This window comes from Melanotaenia boesemani, chromosome 12 (genome assembly GCF_017639745.1).
Source record: "Melanotaenia boesemani isolate fMelBoe1 chromosome 12, fMelBoe1.pri, whole genome shotgun sequence".
NCBI lineage: Eukaryota > Metazoa > Chordata > Actinopteri > Atheriniformes > Melanotaeniidae > Melanotaenia > Melanotaenia boesemani.
The window spans coordinates 12,219,421-12,240,330 of NC_055693.1; the positions used below are offsets into that span (position 1 = coordinate 12,219,421).

A 20,910-nucleotide genomic window follows, 5' to 3' on the forward strand; every position below is an offset into this window, starting at 1 on the left:
AGGCAGATGATTGCTTGCTGCCAGCTCTCGTTTCCCGGACGCCGATCGTGTTTCTTTGCGGCAGCAGGGAAAAAAAAAAAAAAAAGAGAGAGACGCCAGAAATAGCCCCCCTTCACACAGACCCAGTCACTCTCACCGCTGCGCTGTCAGAAGCTCACACATGCAGGCAGACGCACACAAACGCACACATCCACTGCATTTCCTCTCTTTCCTGCATTCTCAATGCTTGTGACCTAGGTTATACTGTGTGCAGACACCTTCTGGCACACACACACAGACAGTGTTGTGTGTTTATTTATATCTGCATGCGTCCAACTTCCTCTGTGTGATTGTATGTGTGTGCGCTTCCTGCATTTCTTAAGAGGTTGTGTGGGGACTCCTGATTTATTTCACCTTTAATGGGAAGTGAAATGAATGTGAGCAGCAGCTGGTCTGGTCCTCGGAGATACCGCGGTACGCTAACCCAGAAAACAGGCAACGTTTCTCTGACAAGCGCCAGGACATGCCGCTCTGTGCTCCATTGGTTGCGCTGTTGGTTTTATTTTAAGCTGCGTGTAGATGTTTAGTTGACATCCTTTACCAGAATGACAGAAGGTAGGTTCTCTTAACAGGTGTATCTCCAGCCCAACTTGTGGTTTTCTCCCTGTCACAACTTTTTAGACGGTTGTTGGAAGGTAAATGGAGACAGATTAATAGCAAATAAACCTTGAAACCTCACGCAGCAAAAGAGGATAAGAGAGGATTATAACCAGATTTGTGGAGGAATCTCTGTAATCATCTTCTCTGCTGTTCTCCTGCAGTTGTCACTGGGTTTTTAAGGGAAGATATAAACAGCTTATTTCTGCAAAGCTTAGTTTTACTAAGTTAAAGTGCCTCTTGCATTTAATTTAAACATGACATATTATGTACCCCCCCAACCCCCTCCATCAGAACTGTTTTATGTATGTAAAATCATAGAGCCTAAAATCCATATCAAAGGAGGTCATACTTTTGTGAAGAAGCTGCCGCTCTTGAACTGGCTCAAGTGGGGTCGGCAGTGGCTCCACAGTAGAGTGGACTGGAAAGTTGGCCGTTTGAATCCTGCTTCCCTAGTCAATATGGCATTGTGTCCTTGCCACAGTGTCGTAGTCACTGGCGTATAAATGTGTTATATAAATGTTCAGTGGTGGTTGGAAGGGCCGTTGGCACAGATTGACTGCCATGTTTCTGTCAGTCTGCTCCAGGACAGCTGTGGCTACACAAGTAGCTTACCACCACCATGTATAAATGTGGCGTGAATGAATAATGGACTGACTGAAAAGCCCTTGAGGTTCCTTGAAAAGCACTATATAAATTTAATCCATTATTATTATTATTATTAAAATACTTACCATAGCTTATTTTTCTTTACAGGCGCTAAGATTGTTGCTTGATCTTTGCATTCTTTACAGTATAGCCCCATTTCCTCCAAGGGGTTCATGGGACAGTATGCTTTTTATTTGTTTCCACAGGCAAGAACTCTTTATCAAGCAGCTCCAGCTATCATGCAGACAAGTCTATCTCTTGTCATTAACGTCACACTGCACTCAATACGAGAAGCTTCTGGTGATTCAGTCTGTTTTTTCTCACCTGGTTGTCAAAAAGAAAGTGGCAGTTTCTCTGCACGGCTTCTCGAGAGAGTCAGTGATGATATTGCAGACTTTCTTAGTGTTTTCACCATGCCCTCCATTATGTGTTTATTTTCTTATCTGGGGTTTTACCCTGTTGTGTCCCCTGACCTAATCTCTTAAACTGTCATAGGCTGCAGCCCTTTGTTGAAGGCGTACTTGATAGTACCTCATCTCTCCAGTGCTAGCTCTTCTCAAATCAGAATCTTTAGCCATTTTCACTCCTGAATACGGGAGATGTTCAGGAGAAAAAGTGAACAGTATGGTACGGTCTTTTTCCACAGTCAGTGTTCACACCAGTACATCACAGTGGGAGACTTTATGCCGGAGAAGTGTTTTCACAGCTGTGAGGGAGGGGCTGCAGGTGAATGTCTGTAGAGTGCAGAAGCAAAAAACAATGTCAAAACTGCGCTGTAGTTTTGACATTGTTTTTTGACATTGTCGCCATATTTAACATGCTGTGTTTTCTTCACAGCATGTTGAATATAGCTGTGAGGCTTCTTGATGACTGTTGTGTTGATATTAACACTGCATGTATTTAAGCATAAACACAATAGTGAGAAGTGAATAAAGCAGCAAAACAAGTCAATGTAAAACGAAGCATGAACTCTGATCACTCATTTAACACCCTCGGCATTTGCTGCTATGTTCACACATTTCTGATGTTCCAGAGATTTCACCAGGGGCCTGGTTAGAAAGTGTCTGCAGCAGGACTAGAGCAAATGTCGATGACATTTGCACTCTCACGTGCCTTCGCTCTGAAACATCTCTAGAGCATTTAGGAGTCAGGTGTCCTTATAGCATTCACACATAGTGATTGGTCTCAAATGCAGACCATTTGTCTGCAACACCCAAGAAATTTAGGGCTAAAAATCTTGTAATGTGAACTAAGCTTTAACAAAATCACCATAAAACTCATTTGCATAATGCATTTCCAATGGTTACTTTGGGATGCTGCAAACACATACACACAAAAGAAGTATTTACATGTGCTCTACTATTTCTCACCAACCAGCTGATAAATCAGAGAAGACTTGGCCTTAAAGAGCTAGAATCTAAAACCTTTTGTGTGTTTTTTGTTGATTGTGTGATTGTAAATAATTATACTGTTGCATTGATGATAAGCTGTTCTGACACCCAGGATGGCAAAGTAAAAGGTTTCGCATAGCTTAGGTGGCCATAAACCTGTCATCTCTCCTGCCTTGTGACAAAAGATCAGTATGCAAAAAATTCAGCTAGCGCTGTCCCATTTATACCACCGATGGTTGTTGCATTAGGTTGTCAAACTAATGTCAAAACTAATAAAGATATGTTGATTGAAGAAGATCAAATAAAGAAAGTTGATTTAAGAATCAACTTTCTTATAATTAACATATGGGCATTGAACATGTGTGCAGTCTTAACTCCAACTAATTAAAATGTCTATTCTTCAGCAAATTGCTTCTTGTCACTTTCCAGCTTCATGTCCACCACCTTGCACTCTTTTTCATATTATGTCCATTTTAAAGGTAGTTTTACAATTTTTGATCAGGACATTTGATGCTTAGAAATGAAAACATGTGAAGGGTTTTTCCAAATATTTAGAAGGGGACTCTTGATTACTCAGGATGCTATCTTAAACTGTAAACTCTATTTAATCAGTTTAGAATAAAAGCCCAGATTTGGCCTTATTTCCTATATGAGCAGTAGACAAAGTCACTTGCAGGTTTGAGAACTACCATTTTTAACCTCTGAATGTGGCATTTAAGTAACTTTGTATTAGGATTTTTTAAGCCAGATGCCATCATGTTTGAAAAGAGGGTAAAGAGCTTATAAGTAAGGGATAGTGCCCGACGAGGTGTCCATTATTATAAATCAATGGACGGCGCAGAGGCGTGTTGCCTCCGCGAAGTCCATTAATTTATAATAATGGACACCTTGAGCGGCATTATCCTGCTTATACCATGGTCACTTACGAAAGAAATAAATATTAAATAATTTATTATTACGTTAATGTTGTTTTTCACTGTTAAAAAGTTTTTCACAAGAGTGAGTGAGTGGACTATTTTGTTGTGATGCGTTGCCAAGGTAACTGGCTCTGACACAGAACCTGCAGCTCGGTCAGTCGTAGCTGTTGTATTAGATCTGATCAGTGGAGGGAAGGGAGATGATTGCTTAACGTTATGTTATGTGACACAAAATAACATTTCAGAGGGCGGGTGCAGCTCTTAAAGCTTGTGTGTGTCCAGAGGATGATGCAGCATTTTGTTTCAGTCACATGGCAGTAATTGCGGGGCGGAGTAGAGCGCCTTTATATCCGGGCAGGTGTTTGTCCCTTTAGTCTGCACTGTGCACTGACAGTTGTGTGGCTAGCGATCCCCTGCGATCTTAAGTGCCATAATCTTTTTCCTTCTCCGCTGGGGCTGTGGCGGTCCTTTCGTATTTACACCCGCATGTTTCTTTGCAGTGTTGGTCGCAGCTGTGCGGAAAGCCGCATGATGGGCAGTTTCACCTTTGCGGTGCACCCCTGGGTTGTGACTGAGTTTGGTGCTGGGGCAGCTCATTGGGACTTGTCGCAGTATTCCTGGTCTCTTCTCTCTCCCTCACCTTTTTGGGATGTACTGGTAAGACTGCTTTCGCTCGTCAGACGGAGCGGGACATTAATCTGCATCATATGATTGGTGTGTTTTCCTCTTTTTTTAGACACATGAAGTAGCGTGCCCTACGCCATACTGTGCGTGAGAGGTTGCTGTTTTGTCTCCGCTTGGATTTCCACCAGCTCCTCCAGTTCATCAGGCCTCCGTACGACCTAAACCCCGGCATATAGGGTTGTTTTGGGAAATTGTCAGTTTTTATGTTTTATTATTAATTGTTTTAAAAGAAATTGTTTAAATAAAATGTCATTTTTATGGGAATTCACCTGCCAAGGTGCATTTTATTTGAACCTACTTTTTAGGTTTACTGGGGGTTTTAACTCTCCAGTTGGGTTGTCACTCTCTTCTTTTTTGTATAGAAATTATTGCTTTTTTTTGCCTTACCAACACCACCCCGCCACACAAGGTAATCAAGAAAGAAAGACAGGTGACGACCTAGTTAAAATTAAATGCAACATTGCCGTTGATCGCGACATCTCGCATGTCCATAGTGGTGTTTGAAGGACGGAGTTTAATGTTTGTGGACCCTGACCACTGCTGGTTGGGACGTTGCGGGACAACAAAATGTTGCTCCATTCTCGTCTCTCCTGGACTGACAGAGCCCAATAAGCCTGCAAGCTGCTTTCACAGCGATGTGCCGTCACAGACATGATCTGGCGCGTCTGCAGCCCGGTGTTTGAGTTTCTGTTGCCACGGTTACCAACTACCATTTAGTCAGCGCAATAATTTACAGCAATAAGTCTATTTGACCGGAACTTCTTTCATAGGTATCCATTATGGTAAATGGTCTATATTTATATAGCGCTTTACTGTACCTGGAATGATACCCAAAGAGTTTTACATTATACATCACATTCACCCATTCACACACACATTCACACACTGATGGCGGAAGCTGCCATGCAAGGCGCTCAACCACGACCCATCAGGAGCAATTAGGGGTTCGGAGTCTTGCCAAAGGACACCACGACATGAACTCAACTTGGCCAAGGATCGAACCAGCAACCCTCGGGTTACGAGACAACTCTACCTTGCTGAGCCATGCCACCCCTATCACTTTTTAATGGACACCCTCCAGCCAATCAGAATCGAGTATTCACCCAGACCATGGCATAATCTAAAATTACTTTGGTCATCCAATTGTATACTTCTATGTCAATTTATGCTAACTGCCACTCTTTCTTGTCAAAGCAGAAAAAAATTGGGGTGCATTCTACATTTTACGCTTATTCTAAAATACATCATACAGAAAATTGGAAACCATTAAAACATAAACATTAGAACACAAATAAAAAATGAATATCAGGATCCAAGTTCGCACAAACATGACAGCAATAGTAAAACTGGTGAAAAACCAGAGCAACAGTGTTTTTGTAGATGTAGCAATTAGCATTACCCTCACTAAAACTTTTCCTGGTTGAACAGCAATTTACAAAAAATAGTTGAATATTTGCTGTCCTTTTATAAAAGATGTATATTAAAAACATTATATTCTAGACTTCAATTCAGCTCCCAAGACCCCTCTCTCAAACACGCATCTCTTCCTTTAAGTACGCACACACAGGATCAATACACAATCAGACATGGGAGGAATGCTGGTTTAGTCACGTTGTTGCTGAGTACATTTACTGACTTTAAACTACTTTTTATTTATGTTTTTTAGACCGTTTATGTGTCTGCTTTTTAAAGAGCTTCTTCGGAAAAAGGTAGTGTTTTCAGCAAACAATAAGTCTTTTTCTGCCCATCTGTACTTCAATCACAGAGAGGGAGACTTTGTATTGGTGCGTTGCAGTAATAACCATCAGATGGGGCTCCACAAATTTAGCAGCAGCTGATTTGACCAAGTAAATGTGGCCGTTGTGTACTCGACTGCAGACTGTTCAGTGAGTAGCAGAATGAGCAACGAACAGCACAACAGCTGACAAGGATGTGAATTTGACGAAAGAAAGAGACAAATCCAGTCGTTCTATTGCCACTGACTAATAACAATTAGTGAAAATGATAGTGTAGGTAAGTAAGAAGTACATGAAAAAAGGTTTTGTTTTGCTCTTTACAACCACTAGCTCTTGCTTGGAATAAGACGGTAAGGTTGGGAATATTTTGTTAGTTGCAATTTACACCTCATTCTACACATCAGACCTTTCAAATGTATTTATCCATGGGCTTTTCTGTACTTAAACCATCTGTCACTAAAAGAAACTCTCTTATAGGATAAACCTGCTAATATAGTTGATGCTTCTCCAAATGCTAATAAATCCTATTACAAGATTTCTGCTACTTTGGTACTTATTCAGCCAAAGCTTCTATTGTGTCTAAAGACTTTAAAATTAATTTGAGTTGGGCCTGCAATACTCAGGTGCTGTTATTACCAATTTTATTAATTCCCTGCTAGAAATAAAGTCCTTATTGGGTAATTTATGTTGAAGTAGCCTAGTGTTTGTAAAAAATAAAAATAGCATCACTAGAAATTAAACTGTTTTTCAGCATTTCCAGCCTAGAAATTGTGAGATGTCACATTTTTGTTGCATGTTTCTTATGTATGAGGAAACATTCAGGCACCATGATGCAAACCTGTAAACACATATGTTATTATTCAAGACCTAAGCATGTCTTTCTTTTCTTTTCTTTTTTTCTTTTTTTTAAACCCTACTTTTATTTTTGGGATTTTGGCAATCTTATTATATATTTTCATGCCTAATCCTAACCAGGTGCAACTCACAGCAAATTAGAAAAGTGAAAAGTTGTCAGAAAATATTGTAGATTCTAACTTGGTTACCAGCTCTGAGCATGCAATAGTTGTAAAACATCAAATAAGACATAGTGTTACTATGTCATCAAAAACAGGAGCATTTTACAGTTTACAAAGAAAAACATAAGCCCTGTACACATAAATACAGGTATCTTGATAACAGAGGTGTTTTTTGTATGTATACAAATGCAGTTTTGCAAATGCCCTTCAGGGTAAAGATTTTTCCTGACTTTAATGTATATTTATGGACTGGAAAGGTTGTTTTTGTTGTTGTTGTTGTTTTGTCTAGTGACTTTAGACTGAAAGCCACAATGGTCTTGGTTTAATGTCAGCAGTTTTGGAGCTTGTGTGAACCTGCTGTTTCATATCATGGACCAACTTATCTTCAGTTGTTTGCCTGATGTAACTACAGATGTGAGGTCTTGTTAGTTCACTTTCATGTGTAAGGTGCTGAGACCAATAATGTCACAATACTGGCAGCACTATTATGAAAGCAATAGTGTGGAGAAGGTTGAAAACACCAGAATTGCTATTGCCAGAGATTTCACTGAGATCATTATCATAAAAAAGGAAACAGATCTCATCTTCTGGCTGTCAGTCAGTAGACATGAGTGACTGTAGAGTCTCATGTAATACCTCGTAACCACAACTTCTTTTCTTTCAAATATTTGGTTTTCTATATTCTTTCTTTGTGAGACAGTGGTGCCTTGGGGATAACTGACCCAGAGGTCAACCACCAGAGCCACTTAGATCATGCTGCCCTCCACCCACCAGCACCTCAACACAACACATGCAGAAAATGCCATGAGCCATGTGCGGTTTGATTCTCTTGCTAATAGATCAATAAAAGACATTAGTGGCAGGCTAACCCAGTGAGCAGCGCTAATACAGGGTTAATCCAGGGTTAATGGCTGAGCAGCATCGTTCTTAGAGGCAGCCATTAGTTCTATCCTGCACCATATGATATCAGGTTCCTCCCCTTATTGTGCACCAAGTTCCTAGGCACAGGGAGCAAAATTGAAAGGAAAAGGAACAGAGGATCAGTTTCAGGAGTCAAGATAAAAATAAGACATCAAGATAGATAAGACTGAATGCAAAGAATTGGGAGTGATATTTGAAGGAGGCCAAGCAGTGATTAAGAAACATGTAGGGAATGAAAACAGAAGGAGAAGATTGGATGTTAAAATTGCGGTGAGGAGAAGCTGGAAACAGAGCTGAGAGAAAGTGGTGAGAAGGAGAGGAAGCGAGTTGAGCGCTACACGTCTCCCTGTCCTTGTAAAGTGCTGCGTGCTGTCGAAGCGGCAGCCAAGAATGTGTCAGCCCAGCCGTCTCGTGCTGCCTAATGGGCTCTTAAACGCTGATATAAAGCTCGCTCGCTCTTTCGCCCTCCCCTTTTCCTCTCTCGCTCCTTCTTTTTCTGCCTCTGCCACTTGCTCTCATTACCTCTCGTTCTCACCCTGTCCCTCACTCTGTCACTCACTTGTCCTCTACCTCTCTTTTGCTCTCTGTTGCTCTATCAACCTCTTGCTCTCAGTTTTTCCCTTTTTTCCTGCTGATCTCTTTTTTTTCTACTTGTGACTTCTTTGTCAATATTTTTGCCTTCATCTCTGAAACCCTTATGCGGGCTGTGTTTTATTTACAACTTTTTTCCCCACTGATGAACTCAACACTTCTCCGTGTCTTTCTCTTTCTCCACCAACAGACTCCATAATGCCTTCTACCCTCACGATCCTTCGTTCTCCCTCACCCTTTTGCATGTCCTGTCAGCACCCCTCCACGGCTTGGCCAATGCCTTTGTTTTTGGCCTGGATAGAGATTGGTGGAGCCTACTGAGCCCAACTGGCATGCAGGTACAGAAACTACACACACATACACACACACATCTATAGCATTGTTAAAACACATGTCAATATGAATTTATGCTTAACTGTCGTGTTTGAACAAAGCCCAGGTTACTTTTATATAGAAGTCACTGTAGTCTGATTAGGATGAAGTGCTACTAAAATGAATGAGCTGGAGCATGATTGGGTATAACAAAGAGCACCTTAGTGAGGAAGAGACTCTCAGAAGTAAAGATGAACAGCAAAATCTGAAAATTTGTTTAGAGATTCAGAATAATGTTCCTCAACATAAAAGTTTATAAACTTGGATTTTGGATGCCTGTGTTCTTCAAGCCCTCAGGAAAGGCACCATCAAAGCAATAAGATGAGGATCACCAAGTCCAGACCTCTTGGGCCAGTGTCCGGCAGGTTTTAAATGTTTCCTCCTGCAACACACCAGACTCAAAATAATGGGTCATTAAGAGGCTTGTGCAAAACTTCACACAAGCTGTTGGAGAACCATTTCAATCAGTTGTATTGCAGCAGGGAAACATCTAAAACCTGCAGGACTGCGCCCAAGAGGTCTGGTGTTGGTGATTCCAGCTATATGGTACATACAGGTTTTAGCATCATTATGCTCTCATCCAAAGGACCTTTTTCAGGGAAGGCTTTGCATATTTCATCAGGACAATGCTTAACTGCATACTGGATTTACTCAACAGCATGGCTTAGTGGTCGAAGAGTCCAGATTACTGCAATCAGTACAAGTCAACTTACTATCTATGGTACCACCTACAGATGAAAAAGAAAAAGACAAAAAATCCCAACTGTAGTTAAGGTCAGATCCAGTAATGTCAGGACACTTAGGTGATAGAGGCAAAAGAAACACTCAAGTCAGAACCATTAATGTCTCTAACAAAGTTTGTTTTGTAGAATTTTTGTTTGCATTGGAACAGCAGACCAGTATTATGTTTAAAATGCCATTAATTCAACAGATAAATGCAGTTAGCAATTTCAAATAGAACTTGTCTGAAAAGAGCTTTATAAATGTCTGAATTCCATCTCTAATTACAGCATGTTTGGGTGAAAGACCAAGTGGCTGAGTAACTGTAGTATATTTGAAGTTTTTGACTGTTTGTGTGTGAATGAGAATGTTTATTATCATCTGAGGTAAATGGCCTGCGCTTGCACAGCGCCTTTTGGCTAGGTTCTGTAAAGGGCTTCACAATATGTTTCTCATTTACTGTTTCAAACAGCACTTCTTATTTAATTTCTTTGCCACTATTCCTCACAAACACACACGAACAGCTATGAGCATATTGAAGACAGTGTGGAGTTCTGTGTCTTGCCCAAGGTCTCTAAAACACACAGATGGGCTTAGGATTGAACCAACAACCTTCCAATCAGTGGACAACTGCTCTACTGCTCCAAGTAAAACATATTTAAAGACATGTTGTGTCCTGACTTCAAATGTCTATTCTGGTTTACTACTAGTACTCACTGTTTTTAGATTCAAGATTTTTTAAATGTATTAAATTAGGTGTGTATAATCAAGTGGTCTGGTATAAGCTTAAAAGAAATATGTTTAACAGGGATTCTTTGGGAGGCTTAAACACTGTTCACAGCCAGAGAAATTTGCTCAAGCATCCCTGTTGGATTATTATTCTCTGAGTTTATTGTTGACCTTTTTATGTACAACCATTTAAATCTGATTGAAGTATTTTTTATCATTATCAAAGAACTGGTACATAATCATGTCTTACTGCACTTGAGGACCATATTAATTCCCAGTACAGATCAGTGTCAGAAAACTGACAATTCAGTCATGTGCACAGGAAGTGAATCACACTGCAGAAAATTAATTTTCAAAGTCACAAATCTCAGTGCTCTTAAAGCAGTTGTTGAGTTATTTGTATTGATTAACAAGGTTGTGAAGCTGTGAGCAATATAACAATCTTTAACCATTTTTGGCAAGAAGACATGTATGTGTGACAGATGTTATGAATACATTTTTTGTAAGATTTTTACCAAATGATGAGATATGATTATGAAATATAGAATGAGACAATAGCTGATAAGTATAGAAAGACTGATTTTTTTTTAAAGACAGTCTAATTTGAAGAGACATCATAGCTCAGGATAGAATACGATAAATTTGGGTTTGATTTAAACGTGATGTTCAGTAATCAGATTAGTTTAATCAACAAAATAACCTAAAGTGCTCAAGAACATCCGTTTGTCACCAACTTTCTCTATTGGATCACAATCCTTGAAAGTACCCACGATCCCAAAAGTATTTATTTTTTTTTTTAAGTCTGAGGGCACTTTTATACAGCCAAGACCATTTGGCTGATCCTATGAGATGTTTGATATCACTGTTCAACAGTTAAAGTCACCTGACCTCACATCCAACCCGTTGCTTTGAATGGTATATTATCCAAGATATAACATTCATTATTCCACATCCACACATGCACACTTGGACTCTACCATAAACTATTTTGGTTGTCATGGCAACTGGGACCTTATAAAACCCTCTGTCCATAACTAAAGAATTTATCCACTTATTATGACTGAATTAAACCAAATGAATAATATGATAAAAAAAGATGATATTTCAAGTCCATAATGTCAAGTCTGGACAGACATGAATGTAAACTGGGACTTTACTGGCTGGTGATCATTTACAGCAAATACAGTCAGACTATGTTTTCATGTATAGCTAAACTCAGATGTTAACCTGATTAAGACTTTGATATGTAAACAGCTTCTCTGTTACACTACCTGAATAAGGTCATATTCAGTGTAAAGCTGGATTTATAATCGCGGGTCGTTTGCTTAAGGTTGGTTACAGCGTCACTGCTGTATGCTTCGTGTATGTCTGTGGAGGCTTGACCTGCACCTCTTTGAGACCCAATATGCACCCCTACTGCTGCGAGGTTATGCGGAGGTACTCCCTTGTGATTGGTCAGTTTGTGATGACAGTGTTCTGGATTTCTGGAGCTTCATCCAGAACTTGTGGAGAATTTGGCCTCGATATTTTGTAGACCCCCACTGGACATCAAAGTTGAATGTTAGTGCAACTCGCGTGCTTTTCTCAAACGCATCTTTTTGCCAAGTTATTGCGTGTGCTGTGCTTTCACCAATCAAATGTAGCCATGCAGTCACATGACCACACACACACAAACCATGGTGGCATAGAAGCACAAACAAACTCTTTACAAAGAGATTTTACAAGATTTCAAGATTTGTTGTCATTGTCATGGATAACAATTAAATTTTGTAAAGCGCTGCAAATCATAGACTTAATTTTTTTTGTCTCATTTTTAAATTGAGCTTTTAATAAAGATGTAATAAAGACAAGATTACCTGAAAGATAATATTTCTACATTTAGACCACAAACCTCATTGGTTGCATTTCAATAAACACCACAATCAATATGGTTCTCCACAGATTTGTCTCAATCAACAAACATTGAGTGCAGAAATGAGCTAGAGATGATATTGAACCATGAGCAAAAAAAAAAATCTCTCTGTGGTCTTAGTTCACATGTACAACATGCACACACATATTGTCACCTACTCAGTTTCACCGACCATGCTGATAACAGGTCACAAGCACAGTGTGGAAGAGTGGAATGTGTGGTATGACCTTCAACCCAAATGTCAGTGTTACACTGTGGTAAGCAGTGAGAGAGAGAGACAGAGGAGTGAAATTGAATCTCAATGTGTTCGTAAATCACGGAGAAAACGCTGTTTGTGTGTGTCAGAGAGGAAGAGAGGAAGGTGAGAAAGAAGACGACAGAGAGACAGGGAGAGAGAAAGAGACGGGCGGCGTGTGTGTTCGTGCGCTATCGTGACAAACAGCCGGTTGTTATTCATCTTGGCATGCGGCTCCCAGCAGCCCCCACACATCAGGTGTGAGATTGGCGGAGGAGAGGAGGGGTAAGGGAGAGGAGGGGTGGTCAAAGCATTCCTCTGTCAGAGCCGGGAGTCGGTGCTTTCACATCAGAACCTGTTCTTTCTCCCAGCCCTCATAACCCCGTTCATGTTGTTCGTCATCTTGTTCATGTTCTCGCTCGCTTTATGTTGCTTTTTGCCAGCATTTGTTTTACTTCTCTCTTCTTTTTTTTTTTCCAAAGCCTTCTTCTTACATTACTCACACATCATATGCAATTTTTAAAAGACTTTTTGGTGGCTGTAATCTCTCTACATTTCCATATTGAATCTGAAGTGATTCAATGCTTGTTCCTAAGAGTAGGGGGGGGATCAATTTACAGAAGGTTTGGAATTACCCTCCTCTACCATTGTGATTGATTCAGAGAACAAAGACTAAAATTGATGTATTGTTTTGTGTTGACTAAATGAAGACAATGTGTTTTAGTCTAATTAACGTTTTTATTACTGCTCATGGCTTTGATTTGTTCAGTGATTCAAAGAGATCATGGGTGAAGTATAGAACCTAATCATTTGACTTAAAGATGTTGAATTGCTCTGCTTGGTTTTTAGGTTCTTCTTTTGCATATGCATGCTGTAGCTTTCAACAGATAAGTAATGGTGTTACAGTTGGGCTTTTTTCATTGGGATTATGTCAAACCAATAGAGACATCTGTGTTTTGATCAGTGTTGGTCTGTGCTGAAAGTGTATTTTGCTGCAAATAAATTTATTGCAATACCACAAATGGTGTCTCTAATCAGGCACTGGATTTTTAGCACCTGGGGTACCAAGAGCTCAAAACAAGAGTGAGTAGTAGAATAAGCTGTTTGGCATTGGCAGAGAAGATTTGGCAAGTTTTTTTTTTATAAGCACAACCCACATACTCAGCCCAGCTGCTAATCCCACAAATGTATTTTCTTTACAAATGAAGCAAGAAGATAAACAGACTTTCCAGTAGTATAGGGTTTTTTGTTTTGTTTTGGGTTTTTTTTTGCTAAGAAGCGTTGTTATAACAAAGAAATAATCCACCAAACACACATTTCCTTTGTGTACTAAGTTTAAGTGTTGCATTTAAGCTAAATGAAACCTCAACGTCTATGTGGGTCTATCACTTTCTTTTGTTAAAGTTTATCAAGACTAAAATTAGGAACTTTATTTGCATAACTAACATTTTATATATATATATATATATATATATATATTTTTTTTTATTTATTTTTATTGCAGTTCCCATTTTTATATTCATGTATACAACCAATCCGTGTAGACTTGCACCGTCTGGACCAGTTGATGATGGTTCCTACCCTGGAGTAGCAGCTCCAGAAGTCCCTAAAAACCTATATTTAAGAACATTAACCATAATTCTTCAGGACAAAAAAAATATTCTTTAACATAAAATCCTGCAAAGACCATCTATAGGGTAAGTCTATGCTTGTGACCTATGACTGTGCGAGCATTTATGCTTTAGCACTGCTCTTTTCAGTTTAAATCCTCATAGATCTAGCTGATAAGGTTTTTGTTAGTGCTTCAAACACTGGCAAATAAAAACTAAATTTAGTGGATGCAACTCCAGTTCTATGAATGTGTGATCCTAACAAAAGTTGCAGCTATATGGGTTGTTGGGAATTTACTGAAAATGTATATATGTTAAAAATGAAAAACATGAGGATGACTGCAGCTATCAAAGCTCCAATGTCAATTGAAATATACAGTTTGAGGGCAGATACAGCACTAATGGTATTTCAGATCATCAGATTATAGTATGACATTGTAGTACAGGTTTCCCTAGTTACACAGCTGGAGAAGTGGGGTGTGGGGTGCAGCTCTCAATCTCACACTCAATCTCATGGTAGCTGCATTCATGTGGGTGAACCAATTGAACTCAGCTGATGTCCATGTGGTTTTACTCATAGTACAGTTTGGCACAACTATACCAAAGCCTCACATTCATGGACGCAAATTCAGTCTACAGTCCTTGTACTCTTTGTGTGAAGCGTTGAAGATGAGTGGTTAACAATGATTTATCTGTCTCCTCTCAACACAAGCATCCGTGTTCCTCTTCTGTTTGTCATCCGCTTGGTCTGGTGTGATATTTTTTTTTCTTCCCTGAATGGGAAAATAAGCCAGGCATACATGTAGTCAGCACAGTCAAAATGGGCTTTAACATGTTTTAGGATGGAAAAAAGTTAGCTCCAGACCTGCAGACTGGCTGCAGATGATAAAATTTACATCCCATAGGCCTTGTATTTGATTGAGCTTTTAAGAACTCAGTGCTGCTTTCTAATTTAAGCATAAATAAGTGGCACATGACTATCTTCCCCCTATATAAAAACATGTTCAGTAAAATTACTTGTAATAGATTATTTTTCTTCTGGTGGGAACCAGGTACAGGTCTCAAAACTGTAGCTGTGAACTTTTTTAATAGAAAGTGCTGCATACTCCCACACACTTTCTTTCCTCTTTTTTGTTTGCTCAAAGACCTTTAAGACGACTGGGACTAACTGCCAGTATTGTTTTTTTTACCACACGTTATGTGACTACAAACATTTCTGCCCTTTGAGAAGATTCTGAAAATGGAGCCCCTGTTTTTCTTTTTTTTAATTGAATAGATTGAATCAGTTCATGACAAGAGGTCAAAATCAATCAAAAGGCCTAGGTTTCTCTAATAAAAAAGGTAAGTTCACTATAAAACTAGGCCTCATCCACCAGAATTGCTTCAACTAAGACAAAACTTAGACAAAGTAATCTCCACAGTTAAAGACCAAATCATAACGTTCAATGTACATAATCACATTGTTTGATTTATACCTGTCTCTTTTGAATAACCCATTCTTTTTTTGCACTTAAACATTCTTTTCTTTCTCTGCCTCACATCTTTTCCCTTTCTAGTCTATTTCTTCCTCTCTTCAGCAACATTCTCTGACTTTCCTCCTCCATCTCTGCCCATCTCCGTCTGCACTCTTCTCTTCTCCTAATACCCTGTTACAGCATCTCTGACATTTATCTCTCTTACATTATTTTTTTCTATGCTGTCCTTTGTGTTGCAGCTCCCTCCCACTTGTGTACTCTCTGTCTCATTCTCTCTCTCCCCCTCTTCCTTTTGCAACTTCCCTGATATTGATCTGCATTCTCGCCATACAGCTGAACTGCCTTCGGCTGTGCAATGAGCTCACACCTCACATCTGCCTCTGCATGCGAGTGTGCATGCATGCAAAAAAAAAAAAGCTGCTCCAAATCCCTATTTGGCTCAGTGTCACCACAAACGTAACACAAAGCGAGCTAATTAAAATAATTTATTTATTTGTGGAAACATTCGTCCGCACAAATGTCCTCCCCCATGCTCTCTATGATCATTCAAACTGTGTGTAGTTCTGTATTCCCCTCTGGCACAGTAGAACCCATAAAGATCAGACTACTGCAGCACATTTGTGATTCAACAAGCCAAGGACAGCTTATATTACTCCACTTGTCCTTACTCTTCTGTGGCTTCACCTTATAGTCACAAATGCTCACCTAGAGAATTGCTACCCACCTTCCTGAATGTTGTCATTGAGGTGTGTGAGCTATCTTCTTTATATCATCTTCACATTAATGACAACTTGTCTTCATATCACTGTGAGGCTTGAAATTTCAGTCCTGCCCCTTGTGTGATTCCCAATGGCAGATTAAGTTTCTAAACTTGTTTTGGTCAGCAAATTTTTAAAAAAAATTTTTTATTACAAATTATTGAAAAATCTATCTCTTCTCAGAGTACGGGCTATTTGCTCTAATAACATCCTGATTTGACAACTACAATGTCATCTGACAAAATCGGCATTCATTAAAAATACAACCTAAAGATAATATCTGTGCAGGGAATTCAGTTAGGGTGCATTCACACCAGGATAGTCCGCTAGACTCTGTCCGAATGGGGACTCGGTTCAGTTGAGGGGTGCAATATTCTTCTTCCTTAATATTCTTCCGAGATTGCACTTCTCAAACAAATCAGACCTTTTAAATAATGTGCTCCACTCTCCACCAGAAGCAGCACTGCACCAAGAATTACGGAAGGAGAAGACGCGACACACAACGTAGAAGAAAATTTGTTCATCTATTACTTAACGCACAACAACTTCAGTTTGTAGTACGTAACAGCTGAATATGGATCTGCATCATGTTCTAGCAGTCTTGGGTTGATCAGAATCCTATCAGAAGTTTTACAGATTCCTTCCACTTATAAGCTATTTCTCCTTTCCAGAGTCGCTTATCGTCCCACACGTGCATACTTTTTGGTTTTGTTTTTACCCACGATGCCGTGCGCTGAACACACAACACACTTTGTTTTGCAGTCCGCTTCCTATATTTACTCCACTCGAAACAGACAGAGACCTGCGTTTGAAGGTGGACTAAGTCCCCTTTCTATGATTCGAATTATAATTTGTTTGCACATTCACAATACCCCAAACGAAGCAGACTTTCCAAGCAAACAGACTTGATTTTGAATAAAAAAAAAAAAAAAAAGGCTGGTGTGAATGCACCCTGAGACTTACATGTACAATGCACACACACAACAAAAGTTAGGAAAAGTAAAACGTCTTTAACATTTTTTTACACAGTCCCCAGGGCTGCAGCATCAACCACGCTTCAGTGAATGTAAAGTACCATTTAATACATGCATGCTTGCCCAATTAAATGACTTGGCCAAATTTTTCCTGTAGGCTAACTTAATTGTAAATTAGGCCTGAACGATTAAGGAAACAAAGTCTAATTAAATATTTTTCTGACTAATATTGCAATTTGGTTTGCAATTTAATCTTTAAAACCTTTGTGTCCAACACAGAGCTGAATCCACCGTCATTGCAGTGATTTCTGAGTTGTGTTGTGGCTTAAAATGGATCCAATATTCTTTGGTTTTATTATCAACAAGTTATCTAAAATCTGAACTCTAAGGATGTTTAGAGTGACTCCACTTAGTAAAACCATCTTTATTCACTTCATTGGGACATTTCAATTGTTGGGCTGTTCAACATCATCATTGTTCTTTGTCTCAGGACTTCAGTCACTTATGGAAAATTAGTTCATGATGAGGTTTGAAGACATGACTTCCCAGATGACTGTAGCTGTTACCTGATATTTGAATTAAACATGTAGTCTGCCTCGTCTTCATTCATCTTGTTATGGTGTTGAACCTCTCATCGGGAAAAGTTTGAGAAGGAGGAGAAACTCACTTTTTTTTGCAGTTCTGTAGAAACACCTTGTTACTCTGTACTCTCTGTGCTGCGGCAGCCTCCCCTCCCTCTCACCAGCTGTGAGAGTGTGGATTAAAAGTGAGTGTAGGGAATAAAACGCAACACAAATCCAATGTAAACATATTTGAGGCTCAGACAGCAGAATCGCACAACTATCAAAAAGAGAATCGTATGTTGCACAAGGAAAATCGTCTGAAGCAAGTGGATTTGTAAAACCGTGGATGCTGCTAGTGGGAAACTGGATCAGGCGCCTTGTAACATGTAAATTAATCACATTCTTAAAATGCAATTTTGATTAAAAAGTCTTAATTGTACAGCCCTACTGTACATGTTAACTGTACTGAGTGAAACCTGGAGGAGTATGGAACAATTTGCCCAATCAGAGCTACAATGTCATTCTCTTGTTGGACTTCTGTCCATGATGAATGCACGGTTTCAGCATAAGGATGTTCATATGTCTACTTTTCACTATGACACTCTAGTTTCCAGGTTAATACTGATTTTGCAGTCTTATTAGATCTGTGACCAAATATCCTGACACATGTATAAAGAGAGAAACTGCACTATCAGCTGAGTTCAGTCAGATGTTATGAGGCATTCCAGGAGAATTTCAGCTTCCAGCTCTAGCAGAACTTCTGTGACATTCTTAGGGATGCTAGAGAGGTTGAGCACAAGCGTGTCATGTCTGAGCCCTCTACTAATGCAGCTGTATAGCACTCCTGTTATAAGTTAGTTGGTGCTATCATGGTGGCATCTGCCAAACCCAGAGGTGAGAATTGAAGATGGGTGTAACTGACAGATGTTGGAAGATTTGACTTAACAGTTCAGTTGCAAAAGCAATAACTGAGGTGAAGAGGGAATTTAGTGAAAGCGATGGAAAATGGCTTTTCTACTGCCTGAAAGTAATTCTGGCAAACCATTAGAAATCTCAGAATGGAAGTGGTTCTTCACCAATAGTGTTTACAGTGCGGAGGGAGCACGGCTGACCTTAGGAGGAGATAGAGTTGGACTGTGGAAAGAAGATGGGGAATATCTTCCCAACCTGACCGATAAGCTCTTTGTAATTAAGTCAGAGGCTGGACCAGAGAGGGATCTACTATAGAAGCATCAGACTTCTGAGACTATCTTGGAAAGTATGCCAGGATGCTGGATTAAAGAACCTTAACGTCATTATCCATATTGACAGAATTTCTAGGCAGAACTTAATATTGCACCATCGCAGATGAAGTGGTACTATGAGCTTTCCTCAGAAGGAAGATTGACCAGGCTTGGAGCAAAGTCACTGCTCCTCTGTATCAATTGTACATGTTAAGCATGTGAATTACTAATTAAGCTGTGAATGGACAGGAATTTGTTTCTTGTTTATCATGGTATTTTGTACTTTGTTTTTGTCTATCTCAGTTTTTTGCTTATTTAACTTACTGACCACAATAATCGTCTTTGACTTGTGTAATTTGTCTTTCATAACTTTCATAAAAGAAAGACAAAAAAAGGAAATAGCATTGCTACTTTTCAGTAGGCACTGATATCAAACTTCTATAGGATATTAGAGCATTATTTTGAGTTTCAGACCACAGGAAAAAAGTAGCTTCTTGTATATGTGGATGTGAAATTAAATACACTGTCAGCATTTTCAGAATTTATACCCTGAAGCATTAGTTTGAGTGTGAGGAAGATGGCCAGATTGAAAAGAAAAATGTGGTTTTTAAACTTAAATGTCTGTGCCAAAGCAAGAACTGAGCACTAATTCTGATCTGCTTTCTAGCTGGCTCTGCAGTCACGGCTGTGTGACCGAACTCGGATTGGAGAGTACTACCCGGGGGCGGTGCGCTACACACAAGCAGACCTGGCTGACCTAAGTGATGATGACGACGACGACACCAATGTGCTCTTCTACTCTCCTGACATGACCCTGAAGGACCGCGGTCCCTGAGAGAGAGCAGGAGAGGAAGAGGGAGACAAAGAGCTGGAAGGAAAGAGGCACAAAGTAGGGTCACAGCCAGACAGAAACACAGCGGATTAGCAACTAAGAGGGAGGAAAAAAGAATGTAGGGAGAGAATGGAAGGGAAGATTGTGGGGACAGTCAGGCAGATAGAAGCCGGAGATGAGCTGTCAGGTTCTATTATTAATCCCCATCCTTTACTATTTAATATCCTTAAGACATACACCACACATACAGAGCAGAGCTCCAGCTCCCTGCAACACTACCATCAGAGCTGGAAGGATTCTCCTAATGTTAAAGGCATCTGCTGCATCTCCAAGGTCTTGAAATGATTTACCTCTCTGCACCATTTTCTCATGTATTGTGCAGCCTTTTTCCATGCCAAGGAACAAAAAACACACCAAAAAAATAAGAAAAAAAAAAAAAGCATAAAGGACCACTGAAAGGCAATCATAACAAGGTGTTCCTTAAGCACTCACAGCAATCACCTTTTCACTTCTCTGCACGAAATGAGCCGAAAAGCAGGCCTTTAAAAATCACCCCGTGTGTCAGCATCTAGATCTACCATTAGATTGATCCCAATACTACATAATTTTCTTGCCAATTTCGGGGGGGGGATACAAAAAGGGTGTTTTAAAATCAGTCACGATGCAGGGAAAACAAGGCCCAAAGCAGCGTCTCCTTCCTCAAACAGTGTTTATGTGGCTGCCTCTTTGCATATTGCTGCAATTTCTGCACAAGTATTTCTTTGAAGATTTTTTATATATATGTATATAAATATATATACATATATATATTTTTATATTAAATATTACATTTGTTTGATGTATTTATAACAGATCAATGTACTGTATATATTTGAGTATACACTATTTTTTTATGTGCCTTGGACTGAAATGTAAAGATAATAATTCTCTTGGTTCAAACTTGATGCTCTCGTGTGCCCATCAAGCA

General features: G+C 39.6%; 1 protein-coding gene across 5 annotated transcripts in view; it reads left to right on the forward strand.

Annotated features, from left to right (window-relative positions):
- The window catches only part of si:dkey-100n23.5 (cyclic AMP receptor-like protein A), a 62,487-nt gene extending 41,914 nt beyond the window's left edge, over positions 1-20,573 (forward strand). For 3 of the 5 annotated variants that reach the window (XM_042002052.1, XM_042002055.1, XM_042002053.1), the window contains 2 exons: positions 8,731-8,878; positions 19,779-20,573. In XM_042002052.1, coding sequence (XP_041857986.1) covers positions 8,731-8,878; positions 19,779-19,946 — 316 coding nt within the window. In that variant the 3' untranslated portion in view covers positions 19,947-20,573. The other 2 variants (XM_042002056.1, XM_042002054.1) reach the window with 2 other exon arrangements.
- The last annotated feature ends 337 nt before the right edge of the window (positions 20,574-20,910 follow it).